Source organism: Podarcis vaucheri, assembly GCF_965113315.1.
Source record: "Podarcis vaucheri genome assembly, chromosome: 13".
NCBI lineage: Eukaryota > Metazoa > Chordata > Lepidosauria > Squamata > Lacertidae > Podarcis > Podarcis vaucheri.
The window spans coordinates 9,107,628-9,128,514 of NC_138751.1; the positions used below are offsets into that span (position 1 = coordinate 9,107,628).

General features: G+C 38.9%; 1 protein-coding gene across 1 annotated transcript; it reads left to right on the forward strand.

Annotated features, from left to right (window-relative positions):
- Positions 1-488: 488 nt before the first annotated feature.
- On the forward strand, positions 489-6,706 carry LOC309517557 (vomeronasal type-2 receptor 26-like; the record flags this gene model as incomplete). The annotated part of the gene is made up of 6 exons (XM_082196775.1): positions 489-694; positions 1,257-1,548; positions 3,197-4,057; positions 4,393-4,608; positions 4,840-4,966; positions 5,796-6,706. 6 exons carry the CDS (start codon positions 489-491, stop codon positions 6,704-6,706), a joined length of 2,613 nt encoding a protein of 870 aa, XP_082052901.1.
- Positions 6,707-20,887: the final 14,181 nt, after the last annotated feature.

A 20,887-nucleotide genomic window follows, 5' to 3' on the forward strand; every position in this document is an offset into this window, starting at 1 on the left:
TAAACTCTGCCCTTTAGAGGTTATTGGACTCTGACTCCAAAATTAGGAAGAGGAAAGCCAGAACTTTTTCTTAAAACAAAAGAAAACATGTTTGCTTCCATAATTGTTACACAAGGTCTCTAAAGAAGGAATTCTTTCTCTACAATTATTCATGCCACACTGCAAATATCTATAAATATATACACACACAAAAGGAGAGACAAATCTCCAGAGGCTTTTCAGATAATAGGAAAAACAATAACTTGGCAAGCCTGAAAGTGGATATTAGTAGGCTTCTGGTGGAGAAAAATCGGGAGTAGGGCACTGTCACTTTCATCTCTAACAAATCCCCTTTCATTCTGTCACTAGGCAGATAATTCCTAGAATACTGCTAATCTCACCCAGTATTTAAGACATGCATTTTTGTAGATGTGGTGATTCAAAAGCCAATGGTGGATTTTCCCCTGTGAAATAGATTATTGGCAGAGGCAAGAGAGAAGCTTAACAGGATGTTGGATCTAGTGAAGGTGCTTCTCCTTCTTCCAATTGCATGTGGAGTAGGTAACCGTAAGTGCCCCACTAACGTTCCTATACCTGTAGAACATGAATGGTATCAAGGAGGTGACCTCCTCATTTGTGGAATGACTTCTCATATCATTTACCATTTTAGTCAAGTATCCTTCCGAAAACATCCTTCTCTATATGAATTTCCAAAGTAAGGACCTTCCCCCCCTTCCTCCTCCCTAGGACATTTTCCTGGTCATATCACCAACACAAACAACAGTTTCTTTAAGTGACAAAAAATATATATATTGTAGACCACCCTGTGATCCTTAGATGAAGGGCAGTATAGCAATGATAATTATGATGATGTTCAAGGAAAGGCACACTGGGATTGCCGCCATCCAGGAACACAATTGTGCTTCTCTAGCACCTTTTGGGATCTTGTGCATTCTACAGTGTTTAGAGAGAGAGAATGACTCTGGCATCCTCTTGTAAGATTTCTTCCTGATTTGTCCTCAGATTCCAAATCCAACAGATTTTGCCCCATTGGTTATGGGATAGATTTGATGGGAACTGGAATACACCCAGATCCAAGATCTCAGTATATTGATGCATGATTTGAAGAGGGAGTTGTTTAATAGGTTGTAGACATCAGTAACAAATTAAATAAGATCCATTGAATATAAATCTGTCACTGCCAGAAAGGAGCCCTTTTGTGGGATGTCAGGCACGGTGACATTATCTTGTGATAGACTAAATTCTTCTGTTTGCAGTTTTGTGACAAAATTCCACCAGCATGTCCTTGCCTTGGTGTTTGCAGTGAATGAGATCAATGAGAATCCAAATATCTTGCCCAATGTAACATTTGGGTTCCACATCTATGACAGCTACTATGATGCTAGGATGACCTATCGTACCACCCTGGACATGCTCTTCAAATCTCATAGATTTAACCCCAACTACAAGTGTGGCATCTGTAACAGCCTCATCACTGTCATTGGGGGACTTAGCTCTGATACTTCCTTCCACATTGCAGATATCTTAAGACCCTACAAGATTCCACAGGTAGGATCTCTGCATATGAGACATGGGGATGTGCAGAAACAAATCTCTTACCATGTTGGCTTTTGCTTTTATGGTTCAGAAGCAGGAAGAGGTCTGAATGGCATTCTTGAAAATTTATTAATCTGCTCTAGGACCTCCTCCAGCCTCAGCAGTTGTTTTTTGTTTTTTGTTTTGTGTGTGTGTGTGTTTTCTCTCTTTAAGTATTTGCCCAGGACGATATCTACCTTTACCTCCCCACCCCCATTTTATGTTGTTATTTTAATGTATATCATGCTATGGCCACACGGCTAATGCAATAAAATTTATATAATTGACCTTTTTTGGTATTGATGTGAAGCTCAATGTTGGTAGTTACCTGGGTGTTGTTGTTTTTTGTCGGTCTTTTTGAATATGGGGAAGACATTTGCTCCTTGTAAATCAGTACATTTAAAGTAGCTAGGCGTTCCCTTGCCACCTCTTTTCCTCTCTCCCTGACATCATTGATTCTGTTATCACCAGGTTTGGAACTAGTTTTCTTTTGGGTGAAGACAGAGGCAACATAGGTGTTGTCACCCAATAGCATTTCTCCGTCTTCTCCATGCAATGCACCTTCCACTTACTTGTGCTCCCTCTTCCTTCCAACATAGCCAAAGAAACTTTTTGAAATTAATTTTAACTCTCGTGGAAGCCTGAGCTCATGCTGAGCTTTAGGCAGCCTGACTTTCCCTCTGCAACTCTTGGCTACTCTTGTATACTTCTCCTTTGTGATTTCCCCTTTCTCCCCTTTCTTTTACATGTCCTTCTTAAATCTTAGGTAATCTGTAAACCATATCACTTTCTTTTTAATTAATGTAATCTGCCCTGGGATTGTAGGTATAAGAGAGGGTCTTCTTCTTTGGCGATCACTCATAGCTGAGTAAGATTATCTTCCATGAACACAGTTGAGTCCGTAAGTGACTGTGGAGGCTAATTCTGGATCCACACATCCTTCCACAGTGGAGAGATTAGTTTCTTGGTGGGAGTTGATCATGGTGAGGGTTTGCCAAATGTGCCTTCCTCTTAGCACGTTTCTCTCTTTCGTCCCAAGTTTGAACGTCTTCAATGTCCATGATACCTTTGTAAAGGCTGTTCTCCAGTTGGAGCGTTTGCAGACCACTGTTTTCCAACTGTCTGTGTTTATACTACTTTTTTAAGATTTGCATTGAAAGAGTCTTTAATCCTCTTTTGTTGAACACCAGCAGTATGCTTTATATTTTTAAATTCGGAATAGAGTTGTTGCTTTGTAAGACAATAATCAGGCATCTGAACATAATCAGTCCAACAAAGTTGGGAGGGTAATACAATTTAATCCGTACCTTATTACTGGTATGCTGTTGCCCCCCACTCACATCTCCCCCAGGAAGGAGAATAGACAGACATAACCTTGTTTTAAATACATTTCATACAACCATATACGTCTCTAGACATTTCAAAAAAGCATGGCCATATCTCTATATTAACAGCTAAAATTCTGGGTGAGTTTTCATTTTCTTTACCTCTCATAGTGTTCATATTGTCCTTCAGGAAATATTTCTACCATGGAGACAATATTGTCCTTCAGGAAATATTTCTACATATATGGAGACACTCTACCAAGCAGATCTCTCATAATACTATGTGTTTTTATTAGATCACGTATGGCTCGTTTGCAGCAGGAAACAGGGAAACAACGCAGTCCAATTCCTTTTACCGCATGGTCCCAAATGAAGACCATCAATATATGGGAATTATTCAGTTACTTCTACATTTTGGATGGACATGGGTTGGGATCTTTGCCGAAGATGATGATGGTGGAGAACATTTCTTGTCAACCCTGGAACCATTCCTTTCCAAGAACAGAATCTGTTCAGCCTTTACAAAAAGAATCCCCAAACAAGCACACATAGGTGATATAGAAGAACTTATCGATACGTGGTCAAATGTTTATCCAGCTTTGATAGAGAACAAACCTAGCACACTGATGCTGTATGGAGGTTCATTGACTATCATGTTGCTAATGACTATTACTTATCTCCCACATCCTGATTACAAAGGAAATGCATCCATTGCAAAGGTGTGGATTATGACAACACAGATTGATATCATATTAACAGGTCTTCAGATAGGCTTTGATATACAACTCTTCCAAGGAGCTATCTCCTTCAGCATTCACACAAAAGAGTTGCTAGGCTTCCAGGAATTTCTTCAAACCATAAAGCCCTACAGTACCAGGACAGATGGTTTTCTCAAGGATTTCTGGGAGCAAGCATTTGTCTGTTCATTTCCAAATCCCCAAGAGCTGGTGGATGAAGATGGACTATGTACTGGGGAAGAGAGGTTAGACAACCTGCCTGATCCAGTTTTTGAAATGAGCATGACTGGCCATAGCTATAGTATTTACAATGCTGCCTATGCTGTGGCTCATGCCTTACATGCCCTCTCATCAAGATGCCACCACAGAAGAATGACTGATGGGGGGAAACATAAACTCCATGATCTCCAGCCCTGGCAGGTAATGTATTCACAATTTAAAACTTCTTCATTTTTATTCTTTGCCCAGAACAGTTTTGTAGAAATCATCAGAGAGTATCCAACCATTTCCTCCACAGAATTATTAGTTCATATTCATTTATGGGTTCATATTTCCTCTCAAATTGGGTGGCTGTATTGGGGAATCAATTTTTTTCTTCTATCACTATGCATGTTCCTTTATCTACCATTTATGACGTCTGGTTGGGTCTTTGCTATAGAAAAAACATAAAGGAAAGGAATGTACAAATATTCAGCATTTCATGTCTATGGACATAAAATGTTAGCCCTTGTTTCTTCTTTTCCACTTTCAAATAGCTGCAACCATTTCTGCAAGGGATTTCATTCAATAACTCAGCTGGAGAAACAATATCACTTAATGCTAAAGAGGAAATGAGAGGTGGATTTGATATCAACAACATGGTCATCTTCCGAAACAGATCCTTCCAGAGAGTTAAAGTTGGAAGTGTGAGTGAAGGAAAAGGATTCATCATTCATAAGGCAATGATTATATGGCCAAGAGGTTTTAACCAGGTACAGATTGAGTTTCCCCCTATTCTTGACTGGATTATCAGTTCTAAAATACCACTTTTTGGGCAACCTCATGCATCTATCTCTGTAATGAAGTCAGGAAACTAAACAGAAGTGTATGATTAAATAGAAAATATTTATTTTCCAACCAACCTTTGAAAATGCTTTGCTTCTTTGAGCAATATAAATTTCCGACGTTGTACCTACAGTATCTATTTTCTTATTGATGGATAGGGGATTCCCATTTCGGTCTGCAGTGACTCCTGCCAATCTGGGTATCGGAAACAAAAGAAGGAGGGGAAGAAGTTTTGCTGTTATGACTGTGCTTTATGCCCTGATGGGAAGTTTTCAGACCAAAAGGGTAGGTGATACAACTGTTCTCCTGACATGACATACAACTAAAAGCCCTCAGGATCCTTACCCATCACCCTGGTGTGTTTGTGTATCTGAATCTGGTTCAGCATGTTGTAAACACTTTCTTGCAGGATGGGGTCTTTCATTGTCTTTCGAGACAGACAAATGCCAACAACCAATTTTTCAATTTATTTAATTTTAATAAATTCCCATAATATTGTGTGAAATATATATTTTATTTATTGGTGGTGTAAGTCAGAATCCATGTTTCCATTCCTTATGTATGATTTTGCTATTAAAATTTGATGTAAGACCAATGTGTTTCCTAATTCCTTCATGATCTCATTTCCCTCCCACAAACACAAACAAAAATGAATTGCTTTTCAACTCAAGAAGAAAGTAGTTCATTAACCTCCCAATTTTTCCCTTATAACTGCAAAAAATATAGGAAGCTGTTTTATGGCAAGTGAGAAAATTTATCCATCTACTTCAGTATTGTCTACCCTCAGATGTTCTAAACAGGCTTTAAAACTAAGAAAGAACATGCTGCCAAAACATTTAAGTGTAAAAATCTCCCATTACTTTTTTAAAAATAAAAATTCCTCTTTGGGATTTAGGAAAATCACTTCCACTGATGTCAACTCAAGCATATACAAATTGACACATCATCATTGTTCTCATTGAGGTGAATGATGAATTCACATGAACACCTCCACACTGGAACTACAAAACAGAAATCATGCAAAGTATCATCTATTATTTGGGAGGAAGTGAGGAAATTCTTCATAAATCACACATGGATTGACACTGAAATGAGATTTCTTTCTGTTTTTCAGATATGGATGACTGTCTCCAGTGCCCAAAAGATCAATATCCAAGCAAGGACAAAGATCAATGTTTTCCAAAGCATATAACTTTTCTATCTTTCAAAGAGCCTTTAGGGATCAGTTTAACTTTTGTTGCTCTTTCCTTTTCCTTTATCACAGCTTTGGTTCTAGTAACTTTTATTAAACACAAAGACACCCCCATCGTCAAAGCCAACAACCGGGACATCAGCTACATTCTGCTTGTCTCTCTCCTCCTCTGCTTCCTCTGTTCTTTGCCATTCCTTGGACAACCCAATAATGTGACCTGCATTCTCCGGCAACCAGCTTTTGGCATCATCTTCTCTGTGGTTATTTCTTGTGTGATGGCTAAAACCATCACTGTTGTGGTCGCTTTCATGGCCACCAAACCAGGATCCAGCATGAGGAAGTGGGTGGGGAAAAGTCTGGCCAACTCCATTATCTTTTCTTGCACCCTCATTCAATCAGGAATTTGTGTTCTGTGGTTGGCAACCTTTCCCCCATTCCCAGATCTGGACATGCACTCTCAGAGCAAAGAGATCATTGCATTATGCAATGAAGGCTCTGTCCTCATGTTTTATTTAGTTCTGGGCTACATGGGATTTCTGGCCATCATCAGCTTCATGGTGGCTTTCCTTGCTAGAAAGCTGCCAGACACTTTTAATGAAGCCAAGTTCATCACTTTCAGTATGCTGTTGTTTTGCAGTGTTTGGCTGACTTTTGTTCCAACTTACCTGAGCACCAAGGGGAAATACATGGTGGCAGTGGAGATCTTCTCCATCTTAGCTTCCAGTGTTGGATTACTTGGTTGTATCTTTTCCCCCAAATGCTATATTATCATTTTTAGGCCAAAGTTGAATGACAGGGATCAGTTAACAAAGAGAAAGAATGATCGAACCTAAGTATTTTATGCCATATTGGTTATTTTCTTTTCTTTTCAGTGGGTCTGTTCTGACTGTAACTAACATTGGATCCTTTATCATAAGCTTTTATTAGCAATTCTAGAAGAATGAAAGCAACTATGCTCTAATATTTGTGACCACTTTTACCCTTATGTATCTAGCAAGAAACTATTACAATCAAATGTTACACCTTTGAGGTCAGAGCAGAAGAGAAGGGTGGAATAGGTATCCACAGGCAGGCAATATACTGGACTAAATGAGATAATAAGTCTCCACCATCATGGATAATGTTCAGGAATTACTGAGTCATAGTCCAGCAATAACTGGAGCATCACAGTTAGCAACACCCAGGGTAGATCTACACAGGGAGGGGGGAATGCTATGAATAAGTCAGAAATTTAAGTGTAAAAGGGGGAAACGCTATCTAAAAATCGCATATATATTTTTTCCTCTGTCACTACCTGGTGTTGCATGTTTTTAATGCATTCAAAACTTCTTCATTTTTACTTTTGCAGCTGAGTCCCCATTCCAGATTCTCAACCCTAAATTCTTAAGCACCTAATCTGATTAGGATGTAGTTGAGACATATGGGTAGAACTTTTTTTTCTTAAAAACCAAACATGTTTCATTCCAAAAGTGCCATTGCTTATCTCAAAAGAAGCAATTGTTTTCCTTGCAAATATCCAAAACAAAAAAATTGTTTTCACTGTGGACAAGACTCTGGAGGATTTCCAGAAGGAAGTGGTAAACAATCCATAATCAGACCTGGAAATTGTTTCCTGGTGCAGTCAAAACTGGGAGTAGGGCAAGAGGCTTATAGAGCTCTGTTAATATCATTTCTAACAATTCCACTTTACTCACATCAGCAGGCAGACATTAAATAAAATAATGTCAACCTAAGCTAAAATTGAAGACATGCATTTTTGTAGCTCTGCTAGTTCTAAATTAATGCTGAAATGCTCTGTGTTCAATAAAGCACTGGAAGAGACAAGCACCACAGAATGCAGTTTGTTTACTTAAAACTGGTAGTCATAGTCATCAGAAAATAGCCCTCTTCTCAGGCAAATTTAATGATTTACTAATAAGCAAGTATATCAAATTATTATGGCAGATGTTTTCAAGTACAGTGGTACCTCAGGTTACATACACTTCAGGTTACATACCCTTCAGGTTACAGACTCCGCTAACCCAGAAATAGTGCTTCAGCTCTAAAGTATTTTTCGGTAAGATAAGGTTAAATAAATTAAGGTAATTTGAATAACAGAATATGGGGAAAAGATGGAAAGGATTTGTTGAGTTAATTAATAGGTTTATTAAATTGTTAAGATAAATTATTTAATAAAAATTGAGAAAGATGGAAAGAATTTGCTGAAATACAAAAAGGGAGGTGTGAGGAGGTCAATGAAACAAGCAAATGGAAGTTAAAGATATGTAATATGGGATTTGTGTTTTTTTTTTCTTTTTTTTCTTTTTGCTGTATTGTTGCATTGGTTTTTATGTTTTTCTTTTTTTCTTTTTATGTATTGTAGTGTTGTTTTTAATTTTTTCTTTCTTTTCTGTAATTCTGAAATTATTAATAAATATTTTTTTTTAAAAAAAGGGAGAAATAGTGCTTCAGGTTAAGAACTTTGTTTTAGGATGAGAACAGAAATTGTGCTCTGGCGGCACGGCAGCAACAGGAGGCCCCATTAGCTAAAGTGGTGCTTCAGGTTAAGAACAGTTTCAGGTTAAGAATGGACCTCCGGAATGAATTAAGTACTTAACCCGAGGTACCACTGTAGACAGTATGCTTTATTTGATGCATGAAGACATCACTAAAAAAAGCATATATAGTATTTGTAGCATACAGTCTTCTGATGGGTTGGAGTTGTTTCTTAGCTCAAAATTCTTAACCAGAAACTAGAAGATATCATGCTTTGAGGTGTGCTGGTTTCAAGCATTGGAAGAATTTCTTCTGAAAGGCTAGATTTATATGTTAGCAGTGTAGTGATTGCTATGAACAAGATCGATGAGAACTCAGAGATCTTGTCTAATATCACTCTCATGTCCCACATCTATTAACAGCTATTATGAAGCTGAATGCATCTATCATACAACTCTAGACATGCTCTTCAAATCTTTTTAGGATTGACCCTCAACTATAAGTGTGACACCCAGAAAAAACCCTCATCATTTAAGTTTGCCATACGTCTGAGATATCACGGACATGTCCTCTTTTGGGGAGCCAACAGGCCCATTTGGGGGGCATTTTTAACATTTTAAAGAAAATGTCCGGGATGTGGGCATGTGTATTTATTTATTTGTTAGTTTTTTGGACTCGGGCATAGGCTCAGGCACAGGTGCAGGCGGCTCAGGCTCGGGCGGCTTTGCATGTTTTTATTGGTTCTATTTTTTATTTGTAAGCAGTCTTAAGTTCTGTCAGGGAAAAAGCTGGGGTATAAACAAACAAAGAAGCAAACAAATAAATAATCTGACTTCTGGCTCTCTGGTGCCACCTCATGGAAATTCTCTCCCAAAATGAAGCAGTGAAGGGTTTTTGTATGGATTTCATGGGATCCCTCTCACTTTGTCTCCTGCACAGTAATATAAGGCAGTGTCTTCTGCTTTTAAGTTGTTCATTTGAAGATAGAAGTTGGAGCCGCCCTTAGATGCTGTGAATCTCTCTCGGATGGCAGGAGAATGATAACTCTTCCCAGAAGCTATCCCATAATAGTGCACAAGCCATTCTAGTCTGTTCCCAGGTGTCTGTCTGACCCAGTTCATCCAGGTGCTGCTAAGGTCAAACCCAGTGGCGGCACAAATCAATCTACGGGAGTCTCCAGGTTTCTTCAGTACTGGATCTGATTGAGTCAGAACTCCCTGTGAGAGGACATCTGATAGCAGGGGGGGAAAACAAGTTAAAACAGAGAATCAACAGCCTCCCAAAATCATACAAAACCCCACTTAAGTGGCAAAATGAATCAAAAGATAAAACTCAGCTCACATTGCAAGGAAACAGCCAGCACAATGAGCACTGGCAAGAAGGACTATAGTGAAGGAATGGTCAGGATTTCAAGAGATCTGTGTAAAAATGGAGGTTTTGAGGTTTAAATAGGAACCAAAGGCACCCTTAGCTTTGCATAAATTGCTCAGCCCAAGGCAACACAGTATTAATGTGGTTTCAAGATCTCTCACGAGAATCAAAGAATCCCAAACAGCAATCTTTTTTTGGTCTTGTTAGAAAGTGGAAGGAGTACTGGTTCTATGTTTTGTGGGGCCCTCAACCACAATGGGCCCAATGCTCCTCTCCCCATTATCATACACTGACTCTCCCTCTGTCATTGGAGCCAATTCCCACCACTAACTGGTGACAGTAATATGAGAAGGAAGAAGTTCTTGGCCAGGCATCCCCAAATTCAGCCCTCCAGATGTTTTGGGACTACAACTCCCATCATCTCTGACCACTGGTCCTGTTAGCTAGGGATGATGAGGGTTGTAGTCCCAAAACATCTGGAGGGCCGAGTTTGGGGATGTCTGTTCTAGGCAGTAAAGCCAACTTTTGAGGTCAGCCCTGAGCAGAAGACTCGTAGCTGACATGCAGCTTAGCTAATTGGTTTGTACCCAATTTAAGTTACTTGTTCTATGGTTCCATTTCAGTATTACCTCTCCTCTACTCTGAAGTCCGTATTTTGAGCTCTGTGGCCTCAGTCCCAAGTTGAGCTTATAAGGTTCATGGTAGGGGATGTTCCTGCCCCGTCTTATACTTTCAGCCACCTGAGTCTTTCTAAAGGGTTGCCAGCTCTGTAGGATGCGCTCATTGGAGAGCAGCATGGGAGAAGGCCCTGGAAACTCCCCTTCCACAAACTTCTTTAAGTTATCTGATCTAAGCTTCCATGCCAAAGCCTTAATGGAAAAGGTTTGACCCAATTCAAGTGACTTGTTCTACAAGTGTATTTCTGTATTTTATTTCAGGTTTCTTCCATCATAGTAGCTATCATAGATGTGGAATCCAAGTGTAACATTGGGCAATATCTCAGATTTTTTGTTGATTTCATTTACAGTAAATGCCAAGGCAAGTATGTGCTGGTAGAATTTTGTCGCTACACTACCAATAGAATCAATGTTAGCATTTCATGAGAGAAGTACACAATTCATAAAGTTTCAAAACTACTGCATTGGTCATTTGTGTATGTAAATTATTTAGGGTAAAAAAAATTTATACATTAATATATTTATACATTTATACATTAATGATTTTTCTGAGTTAATAAAGTCCTTTCTTTCGGGGCCAAAAATAAGTTATGCTGTGTGTGACTCCTTACATTAATGCTTAATATTTTACCTGTTTAAGAAAGACTCTCCTCCTGCAAAAGAGGGTAGTGGTTGTGGGCAGTAGCCGGTCTCCACCTCAAGCAGGGGGCGTTAGCCCCCTGCCTCCCACTCACCTGGCTGGCACACACCATGCCCACGGGCAGGCACCCAACCAGGTGCCGTTGGAGGGGCATGGACGGCAGCGTAAATCGCTGCTGCACCAGCCACGCGGCCTCACTCTTCATCGTCCCGTCGCAAGTCACCCACCCTCCACTCCCTTAGAGCTCAGGGTCTCAGTTTCTTTTGGCCTTGCTATAGACCTTAGGTTAGTCGCCCTGGTTGTCCGGGGGGCCTGGTAGGAATTTTTCCATTTGGCATTAGGCTTTGTGTTTTTTTCGCCTACCTCGTAGCAATCATCACAACATTCGTGGTATTGGTGGGTAGGTTAGGCATTGGAATAATGTGTTGTGGTGTGTGGAAGGGATAGCTGTGGCCTTCGCCTACGCCTTCAATTTTTGGGTATTCTGTTAAAGGAATCCGGTGGTCGTGTATTCTGTCCGATGCCTGCGTGGCGGGAGGCCATGGCACGACCCTCGGTGACATCAGGGGAGAGCTTATAGTTGGATTAGCATCAACAGGCTCCACCTACTGGTGAATAACCCCCCCTTTTTAGACTCACCCCTCTCTGAGTGGGTGGAGTCAGCTGACATAATCCAATGCCTAAGCCAATACCTTTTCACTTGCTGTAATCAATAAAGTTGTGGCCTTTTCTTGCCCATTAACCTTAAATCATGTGTCCATGTGTTTTCATTCCACTATGTGGGGATCGGGTCCTCGAACCACAACCAGTTCCCCTCATCCTCAAGATGTATATTTGCACCCACTAGGATTTCACCTCCATCAATTTGCTGATACACTCACCAGCAGGTTGATGAAGGTGAAATCCTAGTGGGTGCAGATATACAGCTTGAGGATGAGGGGATATAACAAAGAATTGTTGCACTCGGAGGACCCAAAGACCTTGTGCAACAATACTTCATTATATACAGTAGCAGTAAATGTTTTGTTAATTTCACTTTGTTGTAATGGAATCTACAGAAACTGGGGAAAATAGTTTTATCTCACTCACCATTTCTAGATACTTGACTATTACCTCCTAACATTTCTGTTAACCTTAAGAACAGAATGAAGTAACTCCCCCAAACTGTTCTTAATTAGGAACATAGAAAAATGCCTTATTCTGAATCGAGCCATGAGTCTAGATCTACTTTTCAAGTCACATAGATTTATCATCAACTACGACTGTGACACACAGAAAAACCTCATAGCTATCATTGGTGGATGTGACTCTGATACCTCTTCCCTCATGGCAGACATTTTAGGTCTCTTCAAGGTTCCTCAGGTAGGACTTGTTAATGGGGCATTGGGGTGTTTTCACAAACAACTCTATTCTCTCCTAATTCTGTTGTGATTTTGTGCTTCAGGAGGAAGAAGGAAAACAATCCTCCGGTTGCATTACCAGGTTCTGAGAAAATTCAGTTAGGAAAGTACCAATAAACAGATTCAACAAATTTTGGTTGAATAAATAGATACATGCTCATGGAGAATGCTCTCAATTTTCATTCCTATATCTGCACATTTTTTAAGAGAGAAAAGCTGGCATATATATTTCATTTCCACCAAAGGAGAGCAATACAAATGATGTCATTTCCTTCTTCCAATATATGGCAAATGAATTCTATCAGTTCATTGTGACCCATGAAGTGTTTTGGGTGGAGGAGGGTTGGTCTCTCTGTGGTCAACAATATTGATGCAGAATATTTCTTACACATTGAAGTATCATTAATTTTCCAAAATGGAATCTATTCAGCAAGCAGTGAAAAATTCACAGACTTACTCCATATGGACAGCATACATAAAATTAGTGCTATAACTCCATGTTACACTTTTGTACCATTCACATAACAATAAAACTAGGTCATTTACCTGGCTGCAATCTCCATCTTTTCCCCATCCTGAGTAGCATAAGGAAGGCAACCTTACATTTGTTTGAATGCCGCTCCCTACTAACAACAAACTGATTAATATACTTCAATTAAATTGCCTGATACTGCAACAGTGCAAAAGAACATGCACGTTTGATTCTATTTGTCTCTGTCCACAAGAGCATAGTCTCTCCAGGAGTGATTTTTTGGGGGGTCTCCCCTGTGGTATTGGCAAAGGTAGCACAATCAGTCTTGCCAGCACATATGCCCTACGTTTATTTGGGTTGGTCGAATGGGAGAGATAGGTCATGATTGGCTGTCCACAATCCATAGACTTGCACAGCTGCTATTCCTGATTCGGCTACTAAATTCTTGGAATTTGTTGTCTAACAATCTGCATTTGATTATCTCAAACATAGAATTTTCTGATAAGCAGTACAGGGTGTCTATTGAGGTTCCTATCTGCTTAATTTTATTCTCAATCCCTCTTAACCATCCTGATGTTTGGTATTCAGCTATCATTTCTGTAACCAGACTGTTAGATTTAACTCTATAATGCAGCCACTAGCAGAACTTAAATATCAGCAGCCTTGCTTTTGTTATTAAAATTCTTTGGTTTGTTTTAGGCATAGGGCAGTGTAGGGAACATAATTTGAAAGAAAGAAAGAAAGAAAGAAAGAAAGAAAGAAAGAAAGAAAGAAAGAAAGAAAGAAAGAAAGAAAGAAAGAACTTGAGGGGAAAGTGATTGAAGTCTTTTACTAGCCTGATTGAAGGCATTTATCCATACTGGTATCCGATATAGTGGTTGTTATGAAACACCCTCAGGACTGCTGGAACATACTGGCTCCCTTTAGAATAATAGAAATGAGTGGTCACTGACACACTACTTTTAGTACTTTTAGGCACTTCCATCGACATTCCAAAGTGTATTGCAACCTCTGGCAAATTGTACATAAAGCCTGTGGGGTGCAATTCACAGTGTTTCAAAATGAAGAGTGTTTAGAGTTATATATTTAAGTAATGTTTATTTAGAATAAAACCATTACCTTATTCTGGATGTAGAAAGTATACAAATGATCAATACAAAAAAATTCTGCAAAGCTCTGGGTTAGGGTGCAGGAGTAAGAAACATGAAACAAAGAAGTTTCAAGGCTCTATCCTCTGGAAAAAAGAGAACATTGACCACTTAACACAAAAGGGGTTAAGAGTTGTCTTGCTCTTCTCTCCAAACTGCCAATCCTTTGTAAAAATGAACATTTTGAGGCCCACAAGCACATTGGGAAATCTGAGAAACTGTCATAGACAGCAAAAAATTATCAGTGTGCATTTTAATGCTGCGATATATTCCCTTAGAATTCTTTTAAAACTTCTCAGTCAAATGGTAATAGACTGAAATGTGAGGTTGACACCACCACTCCAGACAAAACAATATATGAGCAGGTTGTTTTTGTTTAATGGATGGTATCCATCTTGGGAGACAATGGAGAAGTGCACCCTTGAGGGTAAAGTCAAACTTTTGGAAGGTATAATCTGTTCACAGAGCCAACCTATCACATCATATCCTATTAAGGAGCAAAAGGGGCGTGTGGTTGCTGTGTGAATAATATGTTTGTTTTTAAAAATGCCTCTCTGCTTGGAGACCAAACTTTGCAGAAGTAATTATCTCCTCCTGCAATTATCATAATCAGTATATTCATTTAACCGGTTAATTTCCTAGAGGTTTTCCAGAAGACACTAGAAAACAAGGAAGAAGAAACACTGAACATTGTTAGAAATAACCTGTAGTGCAAGTAAGACGTGAGACAAGGGGCGAGAGGCAGGCAGTGCTCTGTTAGTTTCACCGTTGATATTTTCCATTTTATTCATACTCACCAGTTTTAATTTAGAAACTCTGGTGCTCTCAGCTATTCAAGACATTAATTTCTATCTCTCTTGATGCAAAAGAAATGCTTAAATGTCTTTAGAGGCGTGTAGCAGGTTCACTGACAACCAATTTAGCCTGTTTCTATCTGAGATTGACTGATCTCAGGATGCTGCAGCTACTGATGATATATTTCCTGCTTATGCTGGAATGTAAAGTAGACGCTATAAAATGCCCCCTGAATGAGCCTTCTGTTTTACATGAGTGGAATCAGCAAGGTAGCCTCCTCATTGGTGGGATGGCTTCTCAGATAATCTACTATTTTAATGAACGACATTTTCATGAGCATCCTTCTAATGAGTTGTTTCAATTTCCAAAGTAAGAAATTCTCTTCTTTCTGCATCTTTGTGTCTTGGAGATATATTTCAGGCTTTACAAAAAATATCACAATTGGGGAAAATTTGTAATACAAATCTTTGAGCAAATGAAAGGGTATGCAAAAGGGCTCTGAATAATCTCATAGTTTAACAGAATTGTTCTTGCTTTTTTAAAAAATAAGCTAAATATTTGTGTTGTGATAGGACAATATCCAGGGCACAGGGGTATTTCTGATGGTATTTCTTTGTCTCAAACATCAGTGCTAAAAAGGATCTGGTAAAGCTGATCCACTTTGCTGAGCATTTACTATTCACATATTAATAAGCTAGAGATGTCAATGTAATCATGAGATCTCCAATTTTTGTTGCCAGGCAAACAAGTTGCTTGTGCCATACTCATGTGTTATCATCTATTGTATTAGCCGTTGCATATATGTTGCCATAAACACATGTTGAAGTGAGTGGTTAGCTCAGTTGGTTAGAAAGTGGTGCTGATAATGCCAAGATTGTGGGTTCAATTGCAGTCTGCGCAAGCTGCATATTCCTGCATTTCAGGGGGTTGGGTGAGATTATAATTCATGTACCTTCCAACTCTACAATTCTATGATTCAATTATAATGCTCAGGGAAAGGATGGATTGCTCTTATTTGCTGAGTATGCTGTACCAATACTGAATTTAGAAGGGCTGTAAGATTTGGCATTTCCATTTCCAGGTAGGGCTAGAAATGTATCTGCCTGATAACTTCATGTTCCATCCACTGAAAATGCTTGTTGTTCAGAAGCCAAAGACCTGTATTGGAGGGAGCTAGACTAGAAGACCCCCCGGGTCCCTTCCAACTCAACAATTCTATGATTCTATGTATTCTATTGGCAGCATGGTGACAAAATTCTACCAGCATGTTCTTGCCTTGGCATTTGCCATAAATGAGATCAATGAGAACCCCAAGATTTTGCCCAATGCTACACTTGGATTCCATATTCATGACAGCTACTATGATGCACGAGTGACCTATCTTGCCACTTTAGATATGCTCTTCAAATCACATAGATTTGTCCCCAACTACAACTGTGATATGCGGAAAAAAGTCATAGCTGTCATTGGTGGACTTGGTTCTGATACCTCTTCCCTTATGGCGGACATTTTAGGTCTCTTCAAGACACCACAGGTAAGATGTATGAATGGGGTGTTGGTATTTTCAGGGAAAACAAACTATTGTCCTGTGTCGTTCTTACTGTGATTTTGTCCTTCAGATAGAGGGGAGAATATGTGTGTGAGTGAGAAATCTCCTAATAGACTTACCAGATACAGTGATACCTCGGGTTAAGTACTTAATTCGTTCTGGAGGTCCGTACTTAACCTGAAACTGTTATTAACCTGAAGCACCACTTTAGCTAATGGGGCCTCCTGATGCTGCCACGCCGCCAGAGCACAATTTCTGTTCTCATCCTGAAGCAAAGTTCTTAACCTGAAGCACTATTTCTGGGTTAGCAGAGTCTGTAACCTGAAGCGTATGTAACCCGAGGTACCACTGTATTGATAAAATTCTGTTTGATGAATCATTGACTCTTATTGACCCAAGACATTGCCCCAAAACATATGTTTTGAATAAAACATAGACATTTTCACAGAGAAAGCTCCCAATCTGCCTGCCCAATATATGCACTTTTAAAAACTTCCATTTCCTGCAGAGAAGGAGGACAAAATTCTGGTTCTTCTTTTTTCAGCATGGTACCCAATGGAATCCATCAAGATGTAGCCTTCATTATTTAGAGACATAAACTAGCGCATTTCAATAAAGACTTCCCCTCCAGAACAAAGGGCAAACTGACCTTCCACATGTATTAATAAATTGGTTTTATAAATACAGTGGAGCAAAAGCATATCCGACTCATCCACAAGAGTAAATTTAGCAGCCTAGTTAATAGTAAGTATATCATTGTTTGTAAGCAATTTATGTATTTAATCCAGGAGAGGTCTGTTTGACAAGACATTGAAGATAGTGATGAGAAATTTATGTCTTGGATCCTCATATGAGGGAGAGCTTAGCTGATAGCCTGCGAGTATAGAGCAGCATATAAATTCAATAAATAATAAAAAAATAATAATAATAAAATTTCAATATATCTTCAACTTCACTGGGCTCACAAATAACAAATTTTGTAGTTTGGGACACTGTTAAATGCCACATACAAGTAAACAGGAGGGATAAAATGAAGCCACAGAGTTGTGAATGATTTTCTTAAAGGAGCTGCAGGAAGCAACTTTGTAAAATAAAGCTCCACAAAAAATGTCATTTTATATAATGGATAGTAGAACAACTGTTTTAAAAACAAGTGTACTTTAACCAGTTAATACATCAAAGGCATCAAAAAGAAGCAAGTAAGATACTACTAGAACGAACAAGAACTTGTAAGTACAAATAGCATTACAGCAGATTAAAGACAACATAGGTTTGGTTATTATCATTAAACATATGATTGCAAAATATTACAAAAATACAAAATTTTACATATATTTATTAGATTGATTTATACAAATTCTACCCATTCAAAGTCTGTAGGGGGTACACCCCCACACTTCTTATAAATCATTATTCTTACAGTTTTTATAATATTGATATCTATTTTGAAACCATTCACCAAAATAATATTCTTCAAATAATGAAAAAGAAAACTTAAGGTTGTAAAGTTACAAACTATTCCAATTTCACAGAATGAATCTGTTCATACCCCAGATGGAGATCTTGACATTAGTGCTATAGCCCCGTGTTCCATCCACTGAAAATAAAAGCCAATGCATTTATTATTGCAAGAGAGTCTTCAGCAATGTCTGTACATTTTCTTCTAGCTCACCTATGGCTCCTTTCCCACAGAGGAAAGTGATACAGGTCACATCCATTCCTACTACAACATGGTCCCAAATGAAGCCTATCAGTACAAGGGGATTATCAGTTTACTGAGGCATTTCAGATGGAACTGGGTGGGGCTCTTTGTTGTAGATGATGAGAGTGGAGGATATTTTCTGAAGACATTGGAGCCATTACTTTCCCAGCATGGTATCTGTTCAGCTTTCACGCAAAGAATCCCACCGGAAGCACGTTTGGATGACATTGACCACATTATCGACTTAATCTCACACAATTATGTAGATTTCACAGATAACAAAGCCAATACATTCATCATCTATGGAGAGTCTATGACAATGGTATGGTTGAGAAATATTATGTTTGTACGAGATCCTGAAAGTAAGGAAACTGCATCATTTAGAAAGGTGTGGATCATGACAACTCAAATTGATTTATTATTATCAGGCACTCAAAAGGGTTGGGATCTTCAGTTGTTCCAAGGTTCAATTGCCTTTACAATTCACTCACAGTATGTTCCAGCATTCACGGAATATCTTCAGAAAGTTAGACCTTACTGGACTGAAGGAGATGGATTTGTCAATGATTTTTGGGAGCAAGCATTTGATTGTTCATTTACAAATCCCGATGGACCGGCAAATGACATTGAAAGATGTACTGGGAAGGAGAAGCTGGAAAGTCTTCCTGGTCCTCAGTTTGAGATGCTCCTGAGTGGCCACAGCTACAGTATCTATAATGCAGTGTATGCCGTAACTCATGCATTGCATGTTGTTTACTCAGCTAGAACCAAGCACAGAGCAATGGCTGGGTGGGACAAATTTGAACTTCAAGATCTGCAGCCATGGCAGGTAATTTCATCACACCTCTTTTATAATAATATTTATTTTTCATACATAAACATAACGGAAAATGAAAAAGTTGACAATAATAAAGGAGAAAGAATAAAACAGAAAAAAGAAAAAAGAATATGAAACATACAATACAACAGATCATCACTTGACTAACAATTAATTAATTAAAATCCATCTTCATAAACATATTATTTGGCTTCCTCAAATATCTTCCATCTGAATTTCTTAGTAATTATATATAGTTCCAATATCATTATTTCATAAACCATATCACAGTCATAATCATATTTCCTTACTTTTCTTTTTGTACATTTTCTTATTTATATATTTAATCCCAATTTAATCCTAGCCCTAATTGATTCTTTCAAGGGATTACATATCTTTAATGTTATAATATTTATTCAAATAGTCTTTGAATTTCTTCCAATCTTCTTGGTGTTCCTTTTCTTTCTGGTCACGGATTCTCCCCGTGAGATCAGCCAGCTCCATAAACTCCATCATCTTCACCTGCCATTCTTCTACCGTTTCTCTCTCTCAACACACACACATACAGAGAGAGAGAGAGAGAGAGACTCTTAAAAGCATATTAGTTCTACATCAATAAATACATCATCCATAAATAGTTGATCAAATGGTCAGTGGCAAGGAGGAGCCTACGGCAGCACTGGCACAGCAACCAGGACTTAATGAGGGTCCCTGGAATTTGGGGGACAGTTCCGTAAACAATTAGATTTCATTCATAATAATTAAAACAGTAAATTTTTGGTTCCCTGTTTGTGTGGGGAGCAAAAGCTGCCAGGAAATGCCAAAGGATTTCTGGCTACGCTTCTACTGTCTGTAGCAATTTCGGTCAATGAGCATGGGGGAAAAATACAGGGAAAGCTTTACCTTGGCTTCAGCTGGCAGTTGTAGTTGCTATAGCATTAATAGAAAGGAATGCAGCCCCTGAAATGCTGGAATATATTCTAGTGGTGTGCAACCTTATATATGTCTACTCAGAAATAAGCTTCATTGTATTAAATGGGAAATGTATAGGGTTGCAGGTAGTGTACAGGACTGCCTGTGAAAGGAATGCACTTCCAGACATAGAACTTAAGAGATATGATTTAATGGATATTATTTTGTTTGTTTGTTTTTTCAATTAGCTCCACCCAATACTTTGTGACATTTCATTTAACAACTCAGCAGGAGAAACAATCTCCTTTAACGCTAAAAGGGAAATGGGAGGTGGATTTGACATTACTAACATGGTCACATTTCCAAACAAGTCCTTCCAGAGAGTGAAAGTTGGACATGTGGGCCCTAATGGTGGCGAAGGACAAGAGTTCATCATTGACGAGGACATAATCACTTGGCATAGTGGTTTCAATCAGGTATGGATTCTAGGCTATTCTGAGTGTTGGGGTGGTGAAGGGTATTTTCTTTGCTGCCTACAATGATGGTTTATCAGATTATGGTAGTGTTCCCGAACTTGGTGCTCCTTTTTGGCTCTGGTTTTGGTCATGACTTTTGTTTATGCTGTTTGGAGCTGATGGGATTTGGAACACAATATCTTAAATGTACCACATTGCTGGAGACAGCTTTGAAATGTAGCCTGATCTACCTAGTAACTTCCTTATTAAAGTTATTGCGTTTAAACCACAATTTCTAAGGGAGCAATCATAATGCAAGATCTGCTGGGATGCGTAGGGTTAGGATTCAGTGGATATCCAGCTGATCCAGGAGTTTTCTGGTGCAGCTTCACCACATGGTGTAACTTCCCATCCTCAACTCAACTGGCAAAACACCAGCATCTCTCTCCCATCCCTGCTCACCTGTGACCCAGATGTCTGATCCAAACACAGTGGACCTTATCCTTAAGTAAACTCTGAAAATGAGGCTTTCCATGGTTGGGACCAGAAAGGGTGGGAGTTAGGATGAATCTGAATCGTGGTCAACTCAGTCATGTGACCT